Source organism: Amyelois transitella, chromosome 4 (assembly GCF_032362555.1).
Source record: "Amyelois transitella isolate CPQ chromosome 4, ilAmyTran1.1, whole genome shotgun sequence".
NCBI classification, from domain to species: domain Eukaryota; kingdom Metazoa; phylum Arthropoda; class Insecta; order Lepidoptera; family Pyralidae; genus Amyelois; species Amyelois transitella.
In genome coordinates, this window is record NC_083507.1 from 9,246,923 (window position 1) to 9,269,743 (window position 22,821).

At 35.1% G+C, this 22,821-nt stretch overlaps 3 protein-coding genes across 3 annotated transcripts; 1 reads left to right on the top strand and 2 right to left on the bottom strand.

Annotated features, from left to right (window-relative positions):
* On the bottom strand, nt 1-12,251 carry LOC106139300 (importin-5). The gene is made up of 19 exons (XM_013340722.2): nt 12,101-12,251; nt 11,399-11,632; nt 9,306-9,448; nt 8,766-8,967; nt 8,037-8,162; nt 7,207-7,418; nt 6,473-6,704; nt 5,696-5,839; nt 5,273-5,392; nt 4,764-4,959; nt 4,376-4,528; nt 3,872-4,045; nt 3,514-3,722; nt 3,120-3,215; nt 2,603-2,743; nt 2,249-2,468; nt 1,668-1,968; nt 1,204-1,417; nt 1-1,041 (listed from the first exon to the last, which is right to left on the bottom strand). The coding sequence occupies exons 1-19, from the start codon at nt 12,179-12,181 to the stop codon at nt 958-960; spliced, it is 3,282 nt and encodes a 1,093-aa protein (XP_013196176.2). The 5' UTR covers nt 12,182-12,251; the 3' UTR covers nt 1-957.
* Nucleotides 12,252-12,806: 555 nt separating this feature from the next.
* Nucleotides 12,807-14,090, top strand: LOC106139299 (mitochondrial import inner membrane translocase subunit TIM14). Its single transcript, XM_060954404.1, has 3 exons — nt 12,807-12,965; nt 13,091-13,330; nt 13,766-14,090. Exons 1-3 carry the CDS (start codon nt 12,963-12,965, stop codon nt 13,877-13,879), a joined length of 357 nt encoding a protein of 118 aa, XP_060810387.1. The 5' UTR covers nt 12,807-12,962; the 3' UTR covers nt 13,880-14,090.
* A 216-nt stretch (nt 14,091-14,306) lies between these two features.
* On the bottom strand, nt 14,307-22,560 carry LOC106139298 (growth hormone-regulated TBC protein 1-A). The gene is made up of 7 exons (XM_013340719.2): nt 22,355-22,560; nt 22,090-22,274; nt 21,704-21,970; nt 21,024-21,206; nt 20,371-20,524; nt 17,797-17,896; nt 14,307-16,533 (listed from the first exon to the last, which is right to left on the bottom strand). The coding sequence occupies exons 1-7, from the start codon at nt 22,372-22,374 to the stop codon at nt 16,429-16,431; spliced, it is 1,014 nt and encodes a 337-aa protein (XP_013196173.1). The 5' UTR covers nt 22,375-22,560; the 3' UTR covers nt 14,307-16,428.
* Between the last annotated feature and the right edge of the window lie 261 nt (nt 22,561-22,821).

The following is a 22,821-nucleotide window of genomic DNA, read 5'->3' on the forward strand; positions in this document are numbered from 1 at the left end:
TTAAAAATGTCAATAACTTTTATTTTAGTTAAACAAAAATGTGTATATATAATATTATATATTTTTAATGAATAAAATTATTTCTTATAAACAGAAATGATATCTCGTCCATTGCGAGAGACAGCCACCAAGTTCCCATCGTAGCCGAAATATGGCAAACTTTTCGTCAATGCGTGTGGTCCAATTCTTTAAAAACTACGGAAATAAGTTTCCTGCAAAAATCCGTGAATTGGCGAAAATATGTTATAAATCTAATAAATACTCGCCATAAAATGTATTGCAGATATTTATTTTAACGGTGTGATGCATCGCATTTACTTTACTTGAAAATAAAATTGGACCTACCTCGCAATCTACTATGTTCAAAGAATAACATAAAAATGTTTCGAAAGCGGCATCTGGCGCGCCAAAGAAGTTGCTATAGATTTTACGTCTCAAGCGTGAAATTATCAAAAAATATTACAAAAATATATCACAGCAATTTTATAAGCCCCAACAGGTAGACCATCGTGATCAATGAGATCGAAGAGAAACAATCCTTAGAAAGGAAAGAAAATGCTCAGAGTCAGTAATAATTACAACAATTTATGTAGTAACACATCAGTCATTTCATCCATTCGGTACACTAAACATTACATTATAATATGTATTTCATTACATAGTATATATATTATGTAGGCAGGCATTTGATGAGGGAGTAAGCATTTGTCGTGATGTGATGAGGGTGGAGCCTGGCAACGAAGGAGTAGCCTCAGGCAGTGTTATGCTGAAATCTTTCGGCGGCTGATCCTCAAATTAATTGGTTACTACAATTCTAGTTCACTGTCAGTGAGCTGTTAAAATTGGCACGTTTTGATGTTGTATAGTGAAGATGTCAGCATAACAGCATAGCCCAGCCCAGCCTTAGCCCGGGAGCGGAGTGTAATGGAGGTGAGGCGGAGACGGTCGGCGAGCATGTTAGGTGGAGAGCGCGATCTCTAGCGCCTCCTTGTGTTCACTGCTCAGCTGCATGAGGCACGAGTTGAACAATTCCCTGTTGCTCTGTAACAAATAAAAAATTGGGTTGAAGAATTGATAATAAGACAGCAGTGGGCTTTGGCTGACATAGATCTTTTACTATGTAGGTATTGTCCACGGGACACAAATAATCAAGACCAATAATACCTCCATCAATAAATGTAATGACGTCAAATCAGTACAAACCTGTATTTGCCTGACGAGCGCCACCATCTGCGCGTAGACCGGGTTGTCTGTCGGCACGGCGTCCCTCAGGAACCCTTCCGCGAGGATGGCGATGACGCGCTGCGGGGCGTCGGGCGTGGCGAGCGCCGCGTGCCCGCCGGCCGCTAGCTCGCACAGCAACGAGAACACGTGCGGGGCCTCTTCTGTGTCTTCCACTACTGGCAGCCATGTCAGCCTGTCAACAAGTTGTGATGTTGTTGTGGTGGAACAGTGACGTGCATTCTGTCATGTCCGACAGACAAATTGTGCCTCAAATCCTGTCTTTACAGAGTCATTGTTTATCCATGTAATCATAGTAGTTTTACATAGCATGGTGATAAAACTAATATTAGTCATTAAATTCAGGGATAGCGATATGCGGGCGGCAACCGACAACCGTCCACCGATAAAGCTACAATTAGAAAGAGCAACATAAAGACACTTACCAATGCCTGATGATTTCATCTCTGTTGATCTGCGAGTGGTTATACTTTATAATCTTGGTGACGGCCGATATAGCATTTTCAGTTGCATTTAGATTCTCCACGCATCTGGACTCTGGATCAGCTATGAGTGCGGCGAGGAGTGGCACAGCTCTAGCGCAGGCGCCGGCAAACTGTTCTCCGCCGAATTGTGCCAAAACGCCGCAGCCGTACGCCGCCGCTTGCCGCACCTCCGCCTCGGGCGATTGCAAGCCACTGAGCATCGGCTCGAGGAAGATATTCTGGTATTTGATGCACGCTGGACCTGCAAAAATATTAGTGTTAGTATTGTCACAGAATTTAAGAATTCATACAGAATAATAGGTGCATAGACATAAGATAAACACAATTAATTCGAAGCTTTATAAATCTTTTCACAGCATTTTAATATGCTTTCAGAACATATTATTTAGCAATGAATTTGCAAATTTTTAGAACAATGCTGTACAAATGCACATCAGTCAACTGTCAAAGTGCGGAAAGATGTGCTCCCGGTACACGGATAATTATGATTCGCAAATATGTTATCTAACTGCGGTACAAACCTCCGAACTCGATGACATCATCAAAGATGCAGAGCGCCCACTGGCGGTCGGCGTAAGGTCTCTGCGGCGCCAACAACTGCACCAAATGCGGCATCAGCGTGTCCAGTTGCGGGAAGAAGTGCTCGCGATAGGCGGACAACAACGCGTGCAGCACGTCGGCCACGCGGGACAGCCCGTACACATCCTCGTTGTCTTCATCAGCTAATTGCTCTTCTACAACCTAGAGAGATTTAATATTTATAACTTTGCTTTTTTATATTTTTTATCTTTTACTCTTCTTTTAGTGATGAATCTAGTAATTTTCAATACAAAAATAGTGTGAGCCCTAGACAATAGCTTTATACAATATGTTACCTCATCGTAATCTTCGTCGGATCTCTTCTGACGGCGTTCAGTGGCGCGTTCGAAATGTTCTGTGAGTAGTTTGTTGAGGATGCGCAGCACCTCTGCCATGGACTCGTCGGACAGGCAACCGGTGCCCAAGAGTTCAATACACTAGAATTATTGTAAAAAATAAACAATTAATTTTTATAACTCATCATGTTTAAGGTTTTATCGTTGGATATATATAGCATTAGAAATTGGGACTCTGTATCCTACTAGATAACTAAACTTTTTACTTCCATACAGAATGACTATCGTCACGTGTGAACCCGAAAATCTTTATGAGAACCAGACCAAAGAATAGGTTTATTGTGTTTTATACTTTTTCTTAACAAATGTTACAATGCCCATGGACTGGGTCTACTTTATTATGCTCATAAGAACAAAATTTAGCATTAGCATGGGAAGATAAAGATAGACGCCGCGAGTGGAGCGATTTATCATTAAAATACATTTTTTTTTTTGTTTTAATTTTTTACACACTTACCTGTGCTAGACTGTTTAGAAGTTCGACTTGCACCTCCAGTTCTGGTTCAGAATCAATGGCCTTCAGTAGGTCAGGCAGAATGAAAGCCCACATGCCCTGCAATAAACAAAGTTAATGTTACGTTTATTTATATAAAGAAGACTTCAAGAAGGGTGGTTAACTTAAAATATATGGTTTTCATTTTAGAATCATTCCATTACAATATATGGTACCCCACACTTTTTTTTTTCGAAACTTGCTAACTAAGTCTGAATTGCAGTGCCAGATATATCTGTGTGAGAGCAGAATAGCAACATACAAGACACCAATCGTGAGTTATAGAGCTAAAAGATTCAGCTAAAGGAGACTATATAAAACAAAGTGACAATGGTGCTCAAAACTATCAAATGTGTACCTGTACGTACTGCGGGCCCCTAATGCGGCCACACTCCAGCAAGTAGGGCAGCGACTCTGCCGCGGCGGTGCGCACGTTGTCGTGGAAGTAGAACTTCAGCATCGGCACCATCAGCTTCACAACGTCCTCGGCGTATTCCGCGAACGCTTCCTTCAGCTCGCGCGCGTAGCACACAAGCATGTCGCAGGCGGATGCTTTGTCTTCCAAACCTAAACGCAAAAACATCATTAGCGCTGTAAAACTAAATTCTTATTTAGAGAGTTATTGGTACAAATTTTCCTGACACCAAACACAGACTTACTACTACTACTCCTTAATAAAAAAAATGTTCCATCAATTAACTATATCAAAGACTTACCGGCAGTTTTGATGCCGAAGTTTTGTTGCTCGCCGAGCGTGACGAAGTGCCAGTCGACATCGCCGTCGATGTTCTCCAAGTCCTCATTGTCTAACAACGCCACCTCGGGCTTCATGGCTGCCGTCCGCATCACTGGGTCCATCACCATGGGCAGGTACTGCGCGAACTTCTTGCCTGTTATAACACAGACACTCTAGGTTAGCTTGCACATACATACATAAAAAACACCTTTCTCTAAGGGGTAGGCAGAAACTTATACAAGCGACGAACCCTGCATACTTCGTTTATAACTCTCTTCCTTCAAGCTCGGCGATTTAGGATATGCTTGACCTCAACTTTCACCAGGACATCCCAGATTTGAACAAGGTACTACTTCATACGTTTTGGGTCGCATTTTTATTCTTCTTTATTGCTAAGTCAACAACTTTCATTAATTCCCATTTCAAGCTGTTCTTATCACACATATTTCATATATTATGTATATTAAATTAAAGTGTATCTCACCCATAATTCTGCAGATGCGCGACCAAGCGGAGATAAGGTAAGAGGTCTGCGGATCGTCGGCGGGCAGCTGATCACCCTCGGTGTGGGTCTTCAACAACAGGTCCATCACTTCTGATGCATCAGGCATAAACTTCTCTTCGCCTACAGCTAGACCTAAATATTATTATTTAATTATTAATGGTTTAAAAAAAGTTTTCCGTATTGAAATTATTCTTGCGTTACTTTTGTATTTCGGAAAGATGGCTTTGATTGACTGAATTTATCTAACAATCATTCTCAAGGAATAAATTAATCCATACAGCTGAATGTGGCCTTTTAGTCTTTTCAGACTGATGGCTCTGTTTACCCCACGAGGAATACAAACATGGTTATATGTATGTCATCTTACCAATCAAACTGACGCACTCAATGGTCTTCCCCCTCAGCATCTTGAGCTCCTGAGTGGTCGCGTTGGCGATTATATATTTAAGGCACGGCATCAGCCTGTCGTAGTACTGGATGAAGTCTTTCTCTACGGTGTCGGCGACCGATGCGATGGTAGTCACAATCTGTTCTAATACCAGCTTTGTACCGCGTTCTACAAGCTGAAATTTATAGTTCTTATTAGCTAAGTATTTTTTTATTGAGATATATTTTTTAGTTTCGTTACAAACATTTTTTCCATACTTAATATGGTTTAAGGCAGTCAGTTAATTCACAAAACCATGATTTAAAATGATAACAATATAATGTCAGTGAACTGAGATCCTTGACTTTCTATCATAGAAAGAAACGGAGCAATTGCCACTTTTTATATACCAATGCTATGGAAGTGATGCATCCAGTAAAATAGATGTATCACTAACGAACATTGGATATTAATTGCAAATTTGATAAAAACATTTTTATTGTATTTACCTCCTTGAATTTGGCAGTAAGAATTTCCTCGAGTTTGTTCATTAATGGGTCCAAATATAGAGTCAAAATTGGCTTTGGACAGTCTTCACTGAAGTTAACCAAAGCTGCAGCCGCGTGCGCCTGAAAACAGTTATCAAATCGTAAATATTGTTGACATAAACTGTGTGGTTCTGGATAATTTTCGTAAAAGCCGTGAGTCACGATACTTACACAATACGATTATACATAAAAGCACGCAATTTTTTAATTATTTGACTTACTAAATAAGAAACCCTATTTTTACAATGTAAAATATGGTTCCAAGATACATAGCATATTTTTATATTATTTGTCAAATTATGTTTATCATAATGATATATCACGTCTTCATAGTGAGAAAGATGGATTTTTTATGAAACATTAAATAATATTTATAAAATTTACCTGCACACGCGGGTTGGCGTTGTCATCGAGCACCAACAATAAACCAGGCACAACCTTATCGTGGAATTTCTTCTCGAACACGGGCGCGAAATCCGTCGACATCTGACCGATGGCGTTACAAGCTGCGTAACGGACACGAGGGTGCTAAAAATAATAAGGGTATCTAAAAAGTCGTGCTAAATACTACATATGGTGTTGTTTGTTGTGGTACTATCTAGATGTAAAATTTTATCAAGTCTTTGTTTATCTAAGAATTATGTAAAGCCATTTCTGATCTTAGCATGAATGATCATAGACCAAATGATGACATAATTTTGAAGATATATGATATTGATTTAAGTAGACATTTTCTATATAGATTTCCCACATCGATCACGACATCAAATTTTTTTGAGTGCAAGTGGGTTGTAACTGGTATATTTGATAAGATAAACTTGAATCTTACTTATTTTAGCAAGTTCATGCAGTAGTTCAATATTTATCTGTGTGAGTGATAAGACTGGCTTTGTATGTTATAGACAATTAATATCATTAATCATGTATTTCTTATTGGTATGCTTAGAAGATTAAGGTTGTTTTTGGAGGAGAGTAGTTGCTGAGTCATAAAAAATAATTCCATTATAATTAGTAAAATGGAACAAATTGTTTTGGTCAATTATTAGAATCTGGGTCCCCTTTAGGGGTCCGACAGGAGTCACTTCATGTCTTTTCCTTCTGTATCGTGGTTATCAGATAGGCCTGTCAGATGTACGACAAACATTTAACAAAATAACTTACAGGGTCAGTAAGATAATTTAGCACAGCTGACACAACTTGATCCAGAAGTTGTTCCATTTGCTTGTGGCAGCCCTCGCCTGCTGAAGAGACCGCCATTAGAGCCGCGTGGCGTCGACGCCAGTCTTCTGATGCCAGCATGCTGGGCACCTGGCCCACAATCAGATTTAGCATTATCTTCCCACTGAGCCCACAGCACATACGATCCAAAGCGGATTCCGCGGCCACATAGTTACTGTAACAAAATACATAAATAAGTGGCAGAACTAGAGTGAGTGAAGAAGTTAATATAATAAAGCATTTTTATGTCACCAAGAGACTGACATCTGAATGTATAAAGAACATGGGATGCTAATTATCTTGTTATTTGCTATTGTAAAGGTTCTGCAATCTTCATTATATATAATGAAGCCAATCAAAGAAACTTTACATTATAATTTATAATAAGCTATTATCTTACATCAAGTTTACATCAGTCTATATCTAATATTATTGCATTGAGTGTGAGTTTTATGTGCCTTCTTCTTCCATATGTACATTTAAGGACCAGTCACACAAGACCATATTTAATTTATAATTAGGTATGAAAATTATCCGAATGCGCAAGGATTGTGGCAAGTGCAAGGAGCGGCGGAACAAATCACACTGCAGCATTTTCACACGACGTCAATTTACAAATCTCTTAAATAGCAGACAAATGCACATTGTCTACAATCAAGTAATCATTCGGTACAGACCTCTCGTTGTCGTCGTCGGCCACGTCGTCCTGCAGCGCCCAGTCGTCCTCGTCGTCCAGCTCGCACATCATCTCCAGCACGAGCGGCGTCAGCAGGCGCACGCCGTCGGGCACCTGCTTGCGCACCATCGCGGGCGCCGTCTCGCACAGCGTCACCATCGCCTCTAGCGCCAGTTGACGCCAAGTGTCCTCCTGGTTCTTGTCGCCCACAACCTGGAGATTCAATTTGGTTACTTCTTATAAAACAGATTAAAAGTCAATGCAGTTGTCTGTAGAGGCAAACCTTACTTGGCTTAGATCATGGTTGACCTCTTATTATTTTTTCACAATTCTCCAAGAGGTATAATTAAATTTTTTATTTCAAATTAAGGACGCAAAAGATAAGGTCCAAAGTATCCGAAACTGTTGAGCGAAAGAAGTATGCAGAGATCGTGGAAGTGGAAAAACGTAGCCTCTGCCTGCCGTTTCGCGAAAATGGCGTGATTTTATATTATTTTAGACCCACCATAATACCATAGGTGTATGAATAAGTCAGTATTGGAAAAAAGAATACCTGATTGTATAAGCTAAAATTTGGTATAAAGATCTTTTTTTTTCCTTCTTGCCCAGAATGTATTTTTTCAGATAATAAAGTAGGCATGTCAGTGGGGAAGGATTTATATAAAATACATTCCCTTTCTTTTCAAAGCTCTAAACAAAATGTATACCTCTAAATAAAACAACTTTGCATTGTAATTACCACTCACCAATCTGTATCAACCTTGAAACATGCTATATATACCAAACCAAATAGTATGGTAATAATTAACATAAATGAACATACATATTTACCTTAATGCAAATTTGGAAAATATTCTCCAGTTGGGAGCGCAGAAACTTTGGAGCAGATTCAGCTAACTCAATGAGCACCTTCAGAGCAGAATCATCCACACCTTGCTCTATGCTTAGGGCTATCACCTGGTAACGATATAACAATAAATTAGCAAACCCTACAATTTTAAGAACTTTGAAGAAAATTTCTTTTTTAAAGTATTTGTCTTGAGAGGTACTATCAAACTACACTCTACAGAGAGTGATGTTAGCGAAATTCCCAATTTAATTTAGCACACCTTGGCAGTAACACATTTCATAAGGGAACATGTGTACGTAGGAGTATGTGTGCAAAACAATCAAGTCTTAATGGCTTCTAGATCCATTTTGGCAGTGGCAAAAAAAGGATTGCTATGGAAAAGCACACTATTGACAAAGGTTTAATCACATATTTTTGATTTCATCTCTTCATTGTAGCAAACATAGATAATTTTTGAGAAAAACTATTAACAAAAATAGGGACATGATTGCGCAAATGGAAGTTTCCAGCAATAATTCACTTTGAGTTTAACCTGTAAATAAACACTGCAGTCAACTTAGGGTTAGCTAGCCACTAGCAATAGGCTAGCTAATGTCACTTCTGAATCTCAATTCTAACATGGCTTTTCAGTCTTTTTAAGACTGTTGGCTTTGTCTATCCCATAATTTATATAGACGTATTTTTCTGTGTGTATGTCCACAAAAATTTACCTGCATCACAGGCAATAGCAAGTCACTGAAATGTTTCTGGATGGCAGGTTCCTTCTCGTGCAGCAGGATGAATGCGCCGACTGCCTTCACAGTCTGTATGCGGAGGGCCTCAGACTCGGTGGGAGCCAGTACAGAGAGCAACATGCGTTTGATGAGGTCCAGATTCTCATTCTGGAGGTTACCAAATACTCCAGGGACAGACCTGAGAGAAAAAAAAACCATTCTAAAATTGTTTTTTTTTTTTTTTTTCAAATAAATTTTAATTAACCGATACACATAATAAAATTGTGACTGACTAATGTCTGCACTTGAAAGATATTTACTGATCTTGTTTCTTATCCTTTGTTTTAAGGCAGACAAAGTCCTAGCAACAGCATACAAAATATATTTATTAAAGTCTTTCAAATGTTATGCCTTTATTTAAACATATTTTTAATTCTCAGCAAAGAAATAATGAAAACAAAGTACTTAGACCAAAAAATGTTGATCCTAAGTGGTCTACTTCAGTCGAGAAAAGACTAATTTGAAAATTGATCTTACGTAAACATCCTGATGCCAGCTTCCTTGATGTTGGAGTCTTGAGAGTTGGCACAGTTGAACATGAACTGCAAAAACTCTGGCCACTGGTTGACACCATAATCATCAATGTGATTTCTAGCAAGCTCGGAAACTACATCACAGATCTGCAAACAAAGATTTTTATTTGGTAAATGTGAATACATACACTTACATACATGGGTATTTTTTAAATGTTACAAATAATACTCTTTACATTCATGTTAAATTATTTAGACATTTGTATGGAATGTGAAATGAGAATGCTGTATAACTACAACCATTCTGTCTACAAATTTTTGAGGAGTTGGGGCATCCCAATGTGTCCGGGAAAGCAAGTTTCAATATATTATAATAAAAATTTACCAAATGTTTTAACAGCATGTTAATTATATCACTTTACTGCATCTTGAGGGAACTTTGAATATTGAAGGGAAACCTCAAATTAAATTGGTAATGCTGTTTGAAACATATAGAACAAAAAAAACTAATCTTACAGCTGTTTCCATATAGTCATCTAACATATATTTAATTCAAACAATGACACTATGTAGGTATAATATGAAACTCTTCAATATATGTACATTAGGATAATTACTCATGCAATTGGCCAGTTATTATCACTCCAAATTAGATAGACTTGTGAGGGCATTAAGATTAATGTGATTTATCAGCATACTTAATTGACATGTGTACTAAAATAGGCAGAAACATGTTCCTCATAATATGTTAAGATTTTGTTAATTTAAGTACAATATAAAAATATCATAAATCAATAAACTGCATTTGTTTATGAACTTCAAGGAAACAATTGGTTCATATCATGAATCAAATCACCTTCAAGGTCCATTGTATGTATTATAGACACATGTTACCAAACTGTGTACAGTCAGCAATACAAACTATTATATCTTTTTTCATATTTCATAATATGAAATTTTGCTGAATCACTGTAGTTTATTAATCAGATATGTAATAGATCACTGTGGTTACATTTATATTCTACAACAATGTTATTATTTATTTTACATGACTAATGAAAAAACACCAGTTACAAAAATAAATATTTTTTTTTCTCTCATATCACACAAACCAATTAAATAAGCATTTGTATAAAATTTTGAGCATATAGTTTCCCTCTGAAATTAATTGATTGAATTTTATTTGTTTAATTTTTATTAAGTTTTGCAGTAAATGGAAGGATTTGTGCCATGTTAAGTAACATTTACACTAACATGCAAATCACTGTGTATAATCATTATTAATCATTGACATTGAAAAGTGCTTGCAAAACCAAAGTGTAATGAATGATGGATATAGTTTGTTAATTTGCAGCTTGTACTTATAACAAATTGAATCACATTATAGCAATTGAACATCTTGAACATGGCTTTACAAGGTTCTGATAGCAATAACACATGGATGAATAAGGAGTACTATAATTCAATGCAAAATGATTTTAGGTACTTATAATATTACCTTCCCTTCTAATCAGCTTGTTTAAGGAGATGGCAATGGTTTTAATGCATTGTAATTGCTTTAGATAAGTTCACTGAGATATTTAAAATTACTTGTGAAATATTTCAGTTAGGCTATTTGGTTTGTTTGTTAATCAATTCTATTTTTACATTTTGAAATAATATTCTTGAGTATCATACTGCATAATGTAAAGCCATACAAAATAAGGAATGGCCATTAATTTTCCTACTGCAGCTTACGTTTTCGGCATACAAAATGATAAGTGACTCATATCATTGCTATTGTCTTAATTGCAAGTTGGTTTAGACTTAAAATGACTATTCATTCTATTTTTGGAATAGGTATATAAGGTTTTGGCAGTATTTTTTATAAAAAGCAGATATAAAATTGGAAGAGGTATTAAGAATTTGGTTGAGATGTTAACAATAGTATCTTTTAATTTTCTGTTTATTATACATCAGTAACAAAACTAAGAACATTTATTTGTAAATCTTGTAAATTTTACCAATCAGTGCCTCCAGCTGGGTTGAATCCACCTCTGTGTTTCAACTGTATTAATAATTTCAGTAAAAATTATTTATAAAATACAACATTATTACCTTTCTCCTCAACTGCTGGCTCACATTCATCTGCAGTGTCAAAAGCAATTGTTCTCGAAGTAGTCTCTGCTGCTCGAAGGGCATCTTGGGGAAGAACTCAAAGAACTCTGAACTAAAAAGCCTCCGCAAGAACACCGCTGCTGTCTGCCTGCCATCTTCCCCGAGGTCTGCATTTTGGATTGCTCCTACCAGGTGTGCTACTTTTGTTTCAGTTGGGATGTTATTGTATGCTTCCTGGACACAAAAAGTACATAAATATAAAATCAAGCTTGATGTTGGTTATTTTATGATTACTGTATGACATAGGAATTAACATTATAAAATTTCGGGATCAATAATAAAATAGCAACAAAAAGTCAACAATAGGTATCTATAAAATGTTTTTACTGTACAAAGACCTCAATTGAATGCGGCGATCGGCATAATTAGCGGCAATGATTAACGGTTACTAGGAAATACTATAAAAACTAACTACTAGTAGAAATTTAAACTAATGGTAAAGATAAAAAGATTCAGATGATATATTCAACATTTTTAATAATCTAGCATCAATATTAGGCAGCATTTCTGAATTTACACTAGCTCCTCCATGACCACGTTTTAACACGAGGCCAGCGATAATGACTTTTACAATAATTATAGATCGACGAGACCAAGTTCACCCTTTTTATCAATAATAGAAAAAAAATAACGGTCACTTACTTCTGCTTGGGATCTGATGTCGTTATCTGGAGATAATAAAGTATTTAGTAACTGGTAAAATTGCGCCTGATCTCCTGCCATGTTGAACTTCTTCAAAAAGGCATAACTTTTTTTTATAAATTTTGTCGTTGGTCTTTAATGTTCAATCGGGTTGCCAGTATTGTTTAGGGATGTACCTTTTATCGATATCATCGGTTTTAATTTCTGAGATAGTCATGGAACTACGAACACATACTTAATGGAAGTGAAGTATAGAATTTATCCGTGTCCTGAAATCAGAACTAAAGTACCCTAATATTTCAATCAATCAATTTGAAAAACAGTCAGGTGTTTCTTTCTTTTGACATTTTCTGATCATAAAATCTTGAGCAAGATCACTTTCTTCATTTAGTAGATATATAATACTGGTGTCAATTCATGCATTTATGATAAAAGTGTCCATAAAATGCAAGCTAATGTAAAGACACAAAACGTTATTACTTTATTACGAACTTTATGTTGTGATTTTTTGTAATTAGAAGAAAATATCACTGTTCTGATTGGTTATATTTTATGTTTTTGTATGTATTCAGCGACGGAAGTTTTGTAGGATCTTTATTGAAAGCCACTTTCTATTAAAAGTGGTAATATCCGTGGTAGATAATATTTTTTTTTATTGCCGCAATATACAACCATAAACGCACCTATATTAGTCACCTATCTGTCATTGTCACAAACGCCAAAATATATAACAGTGAGAAAAGTGAGAATCTTCATTCATGTTTCGTAATTCTAATAATTTTGAAAATATTTAGAATGCTTTTAGTTTTATATAGTTAAAAGTTATGTCCAGTATATAAAATATTGAAAAAAAAAATCTAAAATGGTTTGTATATCTTTGGTAATATAACCTAAAAATTTCATAATAAGATCTGAAATTACATGTTTCATTACATGTTATAATATGATTTGCACCATGATTGACGTGAAAATATTTCTTTTTTTCTTCAGGCTAGTTCCATCATTTTAGCAGGATTGGGAATGGCAGCTGTTGGTTTTGCTGGCCGGTATATCCTAAGACAAGTACCCAATGCCTCGTCAAAATTTGCAGAAGCAATGAAAAACTTACCTAGATTTGACAGTGAGTCATTAGCTAATTCGAAATACTATAAAGGAGGATTTGAACCCAAAATGACCAAGCGTGAAGCTGCATTAATTTTAGGCGTCAGTCCCACTGCGAGTAAAGCAAAAGTATGTATACCTTTTATTGAACTATCATCACTTCAATTATCCACTCCTTGACAAAGTTCTAAATAATTTCAGTTTCTGTATAATTTAAACTTATTATGTTATTCCAATGTCGTAATGTGTATTACTGCAAATTTTATAAAAATCGGTTTAGTAGTTTATGCAAAATTATAACTAACACAAATCAACTTATCATTAAAACTTTTGCATTCATAAAAAACATTTATATTTCTAATAACTTTATTTATAATATTTATAAATCAATATTTTGTCTTACTAGGTGAAATCACAAAATGTATATTGTTTGTAAATAGCTACTTATAACATTTAAATGTTGGATTCCCTGTGATATTTTATATCAATAAATGAAAAAAAAGGACAGAGATGGACTTTATAATAAGCCTAGAAACTAATAATTAGGTATGTTTGTTTTTACAGATAAGAGATGCACATCGAAAAATAATGTTACTGAATCACCCAGACAGAGGCGGCTCACCATTGATTGCTGCAAAGATAAATGAAGCTAAGGATGTGCTAGAAAGTGGGAAATAATAAGTGTAAGATGTGGACAAATCTAATTGAAAGTTCTTAGATCAAATCAATAATTAGTTTGCAATTAGTTAAGTTTCTAACCTATGTAGGTTTCTTTTGATTTTGCTCTAATGAATAAAACTGTTTTTTTTTTATTTTAATTTAAATTATGGAGATTTTTATTAATGAAGAACCTTTGTTTTCTTGCATTTTTTAATTAGAAAAAACAAGTCACAGGATGCAAATAAAATTGTATTGAATGAATAATGAAGAATAGTGAACGATTTTAAAATCTAAAGGGTTAGGTATTATGAATTTTTTCTTCAAAAAAAAGTTGAGGCTAGAAAATGAAACTTTGTTAATTTGTTTGCAATTTTCTGCTTACTGCGGTAAATAGAAGTCAATATTTTACTTGTTATCTGTTTAAAGTTGTTAGAAATAAAACACATTTTCAACATATCAATAATCTATTCAGTTTACATTGAAACATCCAAATATGTATTATGGCAATACTCAAAGTGGATTCAGGCATTTTAGAGACAGCATGCTAAAGGTAATTCACAGCACATTGACACCAACAATACTAGGGAGCCATTGATAGAAAAAATCTTTACAAAAATACATTACTAAGTATTAAAAAGTTCATCTTAAAGTTCTTTTATACAATTTTATTAAAATAGCAATTACATGTATAGGATTTATGCTATGTAAGGATGTACTAGATCCTACTTAGATATTATAAAAAGTACCTCCAGAAATATTTTAAGTATTTTGTGTAATTATAGATGATGATTTTAAGTTTTATATTTCGTTTTTTAATCAAACGGTCTAACCAAGAAATTTTAAAGAACCTAAGTATATATAATGTTATGTTATAGGCTGAATATTTATGGTATTTCTTGATAACTATAACACATTATTATGTTAACTGCCTCCATGATCAAAAAGTAGTAATCAAGTCTTTTTTATTTTATAGTAAACTAGAATTTTTAAAGTGAAATATTATTCAGTGCATCAGAAGGCATCATAAGCCATTGGTCCTGGGTGCCATCTGGGGGCGTTAGTTCAATAAATCCATGGACTAATCCACTGACTCTGCAACACGATAATACACACTCGATAACTAAGAAAATTTAACTTCCAAATGGGAAGCGAGAAGTGAAAAAGTGGAGGGATCACTTTCTTATTCTATGTTAATATTTATTTTTGCCAAAAATACGAAACAAATCCTTTACTATAACATGCAAATTATTCCATTGAGCAAAACCTACAATAAAATAACACCACTGCATAAAGATATGTAATGCTTATTGTCAGTGAGAATGTATAACATTCATAGCATGAAACACATTTGTAAATACATAGACTATGTCTAAATTTCTATGAATTAAACTCTAAAGGCTTTGCCTACAGAAATACTAATGGTGTTGTTCAAAATATTACGTAAATATATTTAATAATAGTTTATACTTACAGGATTTTATAAAAAGCATCAGTTATCTCAGTTTTATTAATAACAATAACAATACAGCGCAACGAAATAATTCAATGCAGTGATATGCAAAAACACCTAACATAAAACTTACAAAATACTTATTTAAGCGCACATTATTCAAATATACTTTGTCATGTGTTCGTCATAATTACCCGTCTACAGAAAATATAATGTGTACAGTGAGAAACATAAAAAAGTCATAGAAAAATGCAACTGTGCACATTGTAAATATGTTGAAGGTGGCACGCTTTTAAATATGGCTCATTTTAATTGAATATAAGAGGTGTTTTAAAAAGATTTAGTTTGTTTCAGTTTCTAAAGGGGAACTCAACCCAGCTTGTACCATAGTAACACAATCAGTTACTTGAAAGTGCAGTTCACTCAGGATTTATTTGAAATAGAACAAGGACGACCTATACATATAATCTGTAGTCGGATTCTATTACAACTTTTTTATTATTCAAATATGTATATTTAAAATCAAACTTTGTTCAAAATTCAAAATGCAACTATACTTGTCAAATCAATTGGCATTACCACGTACAACCCTATCTAGCAAAAGCACAGAATCCATCAAATTTTTTTAGACAAACTCTTATAAATGAATGGAGTATGATAATTTCTGGCCCTCATCTTTGTGTTTCCCGATTACATTCTCAGCGGTTATGCTATATAATTTGGACCGATTAACTGAGATAAAATCATTTGGCTAAATTATTTTAATACAGCATGTCTGACAGTATCCAGCCTTAAAAATTATAGTAGAATTATTTGAAAGATTTATATTAATGGAAACGCTATCCGAAATACACAAAATGAGAGATAGATTTTGTTTGTCATAACTTAATCCTATATTTGTAAAAATTACTGTTCTATTATTAAAAATGCCAGCTTTGACTGAATTTTTAACACTTACGAATAATTTTTGGAAACATGCAATAGGAGTTAATTGCAGGTCCATAATTAGTTTTTGATATAAACCTAGTGTCGTAAGACTTAATCCCTCGAAGGAAAGAGGTATACATTTGGTTTATTGCATCAATAAGGTTGAGATCGAATCTGTTCGGGCGGCGGCTCATCGGGGCTCCTTCTGCTGTTGCTCCCGGCGCTGCTTGGCGAACCGCGCCCTCAGCTTGGCGATCGTTGTGTTCGATAGAGTTCCAGGTACTTTGAAAATTGACTGAAACAATTTAAAAACAGAGATTAATAACCTACTTCTTTAACGTCTTTGCCTACACCTCCAGGAATGATCAGTACATTTGTATGTATTTAAAAGTTTTACAATCGTAGATTCTACGGCTTTGAATTCAGGAAGAGACATGTACCAATGATGAAGGAATTTCAATAAATTGGTATATACGTAAAGATAGGATAGGATCTTCATCCTCCTAAAAATTGTAGCAGTTTGCAAAACCTGCGTGTCGCTGTAAGCAAGCGATACACTCTCATTAGTTTTTTTAAAAAATTCAATTGCATTGCATTTAATTCCAGGGAAGCTGGTATGCAATAAAATGCGCCAGTTTTTCAGGAGATTGTGTTTTGGGAGAAAATGTAACCCAAATTTGTGCATTATTCACCCTTTTTGCTCTCTTTTATTTATAATAATATGTAACCTTTGTCAAGGATAAATAAAACAAATTATTTTAATTACTACCCATAAAATATTGACGTAATAAGATAATTACTTTTCAGTTTACGACATTATACTAACGTCATTTGTATTACTACTAATACTAACTGTTACGAAAGACGTCAAACCATTACCATCAACAAGCATTGCGACATTTCATCATTCGCAGTAGCTAGACTACCATGGGTGCAAGATTAATATAATTTTCCACTTTAATTTGATTGTAGAGGTCAATTAGTGTCAGACATTGACCTCATTCGTTATAGTTTTAATGGTCTTAAACAACGTAATATTGGCACGGAATTAATGTATGTACACAATTTGGTACGTGCTGAATTCCAGTATAGGTAATCGGTTCAGTGTTAGCCGTTGTTATCCACACTATTAACAAAGAGAAAAGATTTGTATTTTTGTATGTTTGTAACGAATGAACTTAAAAACAAACTTTTTCACGAAATTTTGCACAGATATAGAAGTCCTTCGGGAGTGACATAGGCTCCTTTTTTCTGGAATTTCCCACAGAAGCAAAACTCCCTGCAAAAGCTAGTACCAAGTCAGTTTTATTAAATTTGTCAGCAGGCATTGTATAATTTGGAAATAGAGCAACATTTTCGGAATCAGGTCATTACTCGGTAACATTGACTGCCGCCACCTGACCTAGAATCCAAAATGACGTATTTTAATGTGATAAAACAAATTATCCTTGACACTGTATTTAGGCTAGAATAAAAAAATCGACCAAATTATTTTGTGAACTTTACCAAATTGTTTGTTCGTTCATACAACTAAAATAACTGTAAAAAATAGAATTACCTGCATAAATTCGTGGCAATGTAACGCGCTGGCGTTTTTCACGATTGCTTTGAAACATTCCGCCAGAGTGGTGAAGTCATTGCACGCCAGTATAGATGCCCTGCAAATATTAATAAATCATATTAACTAAAATTATATTTATAAATGTTTCAACTCTTGGAAAATTATGGACATAAGATTTAGTTCTTTTATTGCACACAGAAGCTACATAATGTAAAAAAAAAAACATTCACTCAATAGACTATAATGTCATCTCATCCACTATGAATGAAATTATTTTATAGTTGACTGCACGGTATCTTGACCCTATTAAATCATATTTCTCTGTAGTTAAATGTGTTATGCGCGCTTATTAAAATACAGGTTTCTTAAAAAGGTAATGTACAATAGACATATTGCATTACTAGCTTCCCCCCGCGACTCCGTCCGCGCGGATGTCAGTCATCGCGTGGATGGTTTATTTCTCCATTTTGAGTAACTCTCACAATGTCAGTAGTCCGGTCAATTTAGACCAAAAAATAAGAATGAAGCTACATTAATTCCCATCAAGCTGAAGCTACCGTTTCTGAGGTATAACGATGCAAAAAGTTGCAAGCGTCATAATATGCATAAGCACGTCTCGTATATACTCTGTGTAGCAGTAATATAAGTAAAAATATTGTTCTGTCCGTAATTTTAACTTGAATTCAAAATATAAAATATACATAAGTATGATGAAACCCAGTCCCTTCATTTATACTGTAGTGAAACCTTGAGACAACATCTGTCTCTCTGTTTAATTGTGTACGTGGCTAGGGTCGTATACCTGCTTTATCTCAGAATGCTCAACACATGAAATACCATTAGTCTTTAATAATAGAAGTCCTTGCGGGAATACCGTTGACGGCTATGGACACCACGGCCTCTCATGCCCTAGGAGTGCCGGCCGTTAAGGGCGCCATGCCGCCCTAAATGATATAATCCTCTGTGCTCTTGCCACCATCCATGTTCCAGCCATTCTAGAACCAAACGGTCTGGCTCGGGATGATGCCAAGAGACCGGATGGTATGACTTTGGGACCCTGGAGATTGGAGCAGCCTTTGGTGTGGGATGCTACTTATGTCGACACACTTGCGCCGTCTCATCTTCAGGTTACTAAATCTAAGGCCGGTTCTGCTTCAAATTAGACAAAAAACCTCAAAAGGCGCAAATATTTAGGTATCGGTAATACCTATACTTTTGAACCTTTTGGGGTAGAAACTCTGGGACCGGGGGGCCTATCTACCCTTCAGCTTTTCTGACAATTGTCGAAAAAGCTGATTGAGGTATCTCTTGACCGGGGGGCTGGAAATTATCTGGCTCAGAGAATCAGCATTGCCATTCAAATTGGCAATGCTGCCAGCTTTCTGGGCACACTCCCCCATGTCAACATACGTACTATGCAGGAGCTGTACAATTTAAAAATTAAATTTTAGTTTGTAGTCATCTTTTTTCTTTCTTTTTATAAGTAGTTTTAGTATTAATTTGATTTAATTGTAATCTCTATTATTGTCCTAAGATTTTCTTCACTTAGGGTTATTCTAATTGTTTTAAATAATAAATGCGAAAGTTTGTCTTGAGTGCCACTGCGTAGTGAAAACACGTGTTTATTCTAACCTATTTCAGAATTTTTCAAGTTTAATAATAAAATATTAAAAAAAAACGCGCTAATAGTACACTAACTCAGAGGTGGCGTGGAAACGTGTGCATATTATACGCTTGCAACTTTTTGCATCGTTATATCTCAGAAACGGTAGCTTTATTGAAAAAAATATTGATACCTTTTTTATAGATAACTTTATGATCTACAATTTATGTCTGAGGTAATTTTCCGATTTGCAAAAAATTACCGTATTGAAGAAAATCGCGAAACACCCATTTTTTACCTTTGACCTTGGTAATTTATTTTCCTTAACCGGAATCATGGGGAATTTTGAAATAATGCTTTTGATTGTATTTTAAACAATTATACTCATTTTCAGCTTGATGGGAATTAATGTAGCTTCGAATGTCTACATTGACCGGACTAAAGTATTTTTTTCATTGTAATTAGTAGTTTTAGTATTAGTTCGGCCCGCGTGTGCCACAAACGGTTTAAGCTAAATCCGACTTTCGGCGCTATAAGTTACGGCGCTGAATCCACTGCGGGTAACGCAACGTGTGTTCGCGGTTCTACAGAACGTCTATGGATAAACTGAAAAATTAAGATTTTTTTTTCTTCGTATTTTTCCAGGATAAAAAGTATCCTATTTTATGCCCAGGATAATAAGGTATAATTATACCAAGTTTCATCAAAATCGAACCATTAGTTTTCACGTGATGCCTGAACATACAGACAGACAGACAAAAATTTTTTTAATCACATATTTGTGTTCGGTATCGATCCAGTAACACCCCCTGCTATTTATTTTTTAAATATTTTCAATGTACAGAATTGACCCTTCTACAGATTTATTATATGTATAGATTAAATCTCTTTTTTCAGAAACATTGAAGTATGTGCAAAGCGGTTTTCAATACAGTACTTTAAAAGTAAAATATATATTTTCAAAATACCTGTTAGCCTTGATCAGAGTCAAACACACCCTGAACAGGATTTTTGAGCCCTCATAGAAAAGGCAGTCCCATATCCGCAGGACAGTCTCTATTGGTAGAACCTCGGCAAATAGACACACAAACCACTTGGTAGTTATAACGGCCCATGGGAGGCCTGTAATATAAGGAAATATTTATTATGTGGATTTTTTATTTATGGACAGCAGATTGATTGAATGAATTAAATCCCTTTTGTTGACCATAAGGCTTCAATATTCACAAGGATTTGTTGGAAAAACCAATGTTTATATTATTGCAGTGATCCTATCTTTTCCTCTTTCTTACAAGTAGTAGTAGTACATACATATAATCGCGTCCATATCCCTTGCGGGGTAGACAGAGGCAACGGTCTTGAAAAGACTGATAGACTACATTTAGAAAATGATAAAATTGAAATCAATGATAGAATTGAGATTCAAATAGTGACAGGTTGCCAGCCCATCGCCTAAAAGAAGAATCCCAAGTTTATAAGCCTATCCCTTAGTCTCCTTTTACGACATCCATGGGTAAGAGTGGTCATATTATTTTTTCTATTGGTGGCGGGAACCACAGGGCACTATGCATATAAAATCAATTTTATATTCAGTTCATGGATAAACCTTGATATAACTTACCTAGATTAATTACATGCTGATGTACATCAGGTACTTTGGACTTGACCAACTCTGACAGGACTTCAATGTCCACAATGAGACCATCCATGGTCTTCGTGTAGTAGTCGGGTAGGATCTTTTCAACCAGCACTTTGAGCAGCCAGAATGATGTCTCTTCACTTTTCGTGGCCAGGAGAAGTAATCCTGATTTTAAAATATTCCAGTTACATAAAAGTAATATCAATAAAGAAGAAAAATGTATTGTTTTTTTTATAGTTTGTGATCCTCTTTTTCAGACCTACTTGAAGTATGAATGTATTATAATTATTTCATTGAATAGAGGCCCTTTAAATAAAACACCCTACTTAAGGATGATTGTCTATCAAACCACAGCAGAAAGTATATAATGAAATTTGCCTTTAGACAAAAAGTCAAGATTTTTGGTGAATAAATTGCTATGAGATCAAAGCTTTGGCCATATTGGTCAAATAATCCTTAGTAGGCCATATTTGATAAATAAGATGACGAGAGAAGACCAGCCATTAAAATGTTATTTATTTTTATACTTAGAAAATATTAAAAGAAAGGTCTTCCTTGATTTATCAGGATTTGAGAGATAAGCCACAGAAATGATAACAATGCCAATATCAAACAAGATAATAAATCAAAGTTACAGCTAAATATATAATTTACTCACGTACCTGCAATATAATTGAGACCCTGGCAGTAACCAACCACTCGATTACTATGAGCATAAGCTATTAAAATGTTGAACAGGTGCGTCTGATGATTAGCTTCTTTAGTAAAGTATATGTTGTCTGGGAAAGTTCGTGGCAAGTCTGTTTTTACAAGATCAACCAGCTCTTTTTCAAATGGCCCATCTAATATCTTGTGGAACAAATCTGGGCTTAGGTCTTTCATTTTGTCGGCTTCTGATATTGCCATCCATACTGAGGGTCGATGTTCACCTGAGAAATAAAATATACTTGTATAAAATTATCAACCATTCCATCTTTTAGTTTCAAAAATATTTTTTTTTAAGTTTTCTATAATTTAGATTGAATATAATTTGTAAACAAATACTCACTAGGAATTCCTTTCCGTACGTATCGTTTGACAGTGTTGGTACGTTTGACCGACTTTCCTTCACCAAGTAGAACAGACCATTTTTGCGCTCTGGTTGCAAGAACCTTTAGGTACACAGACATAAAGTGCTCGTAGTTGTCGTAGTCAAAATCCTCATGCCTTTCAAACCCATATTCGTCGACTCCACTATAAAGAAAGACCAAAGTCAACAATCAACAAAAATTATCTCAATATTTTCTAAACTCACAAATTTAGCAATCGTGTACCTAAAAGTAGATTGTGCCATTTTAGTTCACGTAATGGTATCGTAGATAGTTTAACGTTTAATTCATAGTGTAATGATTAAACCCACGTATTTAATTTCTGTACGCCCCCAAAATAAACTGATGTTCGATCCCCAACATGGTGAAAATGGAAAATATACCAATGAAATGACATTTGAAATGTCGAATGAAATTGAATTTTGTGAAATGAATGAAATTTTTGACTTACGATACTTTATGGTTTACATAGACAAATACATACATACATATGATCACGTCTATATCCCTTGCGGGGTAGACAGAGCCAACAGTCTTGAAAAGACTGAATGGCCACGTTCAGCTATTTGGCTTAATGATAGAACCGAGATTCAAATAGTGACAGGTTGCTAGCCCATCGCCTAAAAGAGGAATCCTAAGTTTATAAGCCTATCCCTTAGTCGCCTTTTACGACATCCATGGGAAAGAGATGG

What these genes read in the sequence shown, in the direction of transcription:
- LOC106139298 (XM_013340719.2), bottom strand. Translation starts at nt 22,374, where the DNA reads ATGGCACAATCTACTTTTAG. An exon ending in ATGGCACAATCTACTTTTAG is followed by an intron (nt 22,275 to 22,354) that starts GTACACGATTGC and finishes CTTTCTTTATAG; the next exon opens with TGGAGTCGACGAATATGGGT. An exon ending in ACTCTGATCAAGGCTAACAG is followed by an intron (nt 17,897 to 20,370) that starts GTATTTTGAAAA and finishes TAATATTTGCAG; the next exon opens with GGCATCTATACTGGCGTGCA.
- LOC106139300 (XM_013340722.2), bottom strand. Translation starts at nt 12,181, where the DNA reads ATGGCAGGAGATCAGGCGCAATTTTACCAGTTACTAAATACTTTATTA. An exon ending in TGCTATTGCCTGTGATGCAG is followed by an intron (nt 8,163 to 8,765) that starts GTAAATTTTTGT and finishes TATCGTTACCAG; the next exon opens with GTGATAGCCCTAAGCATAGA. An exon ending in GCGCATCTGCAGAATTATGG is followed by an intron (nt 4,046 to 4,375) that starts GTGAGATACACT and finishes GTGTTATAACAG; the next exon opens with GCAAGAAGTTCGCGCAGTAC.
- LOC106139299 (XM_060954404.1), top strand. An exon ending in CCACTGCGAGTAAAGCAAAA is followed by an intron (nt 13,331 to 13,765) that starts GTATGTATACCT and finishes TTGTTTTTACAG; the next exon opens with ATAAGAGATGCACATCGAAA.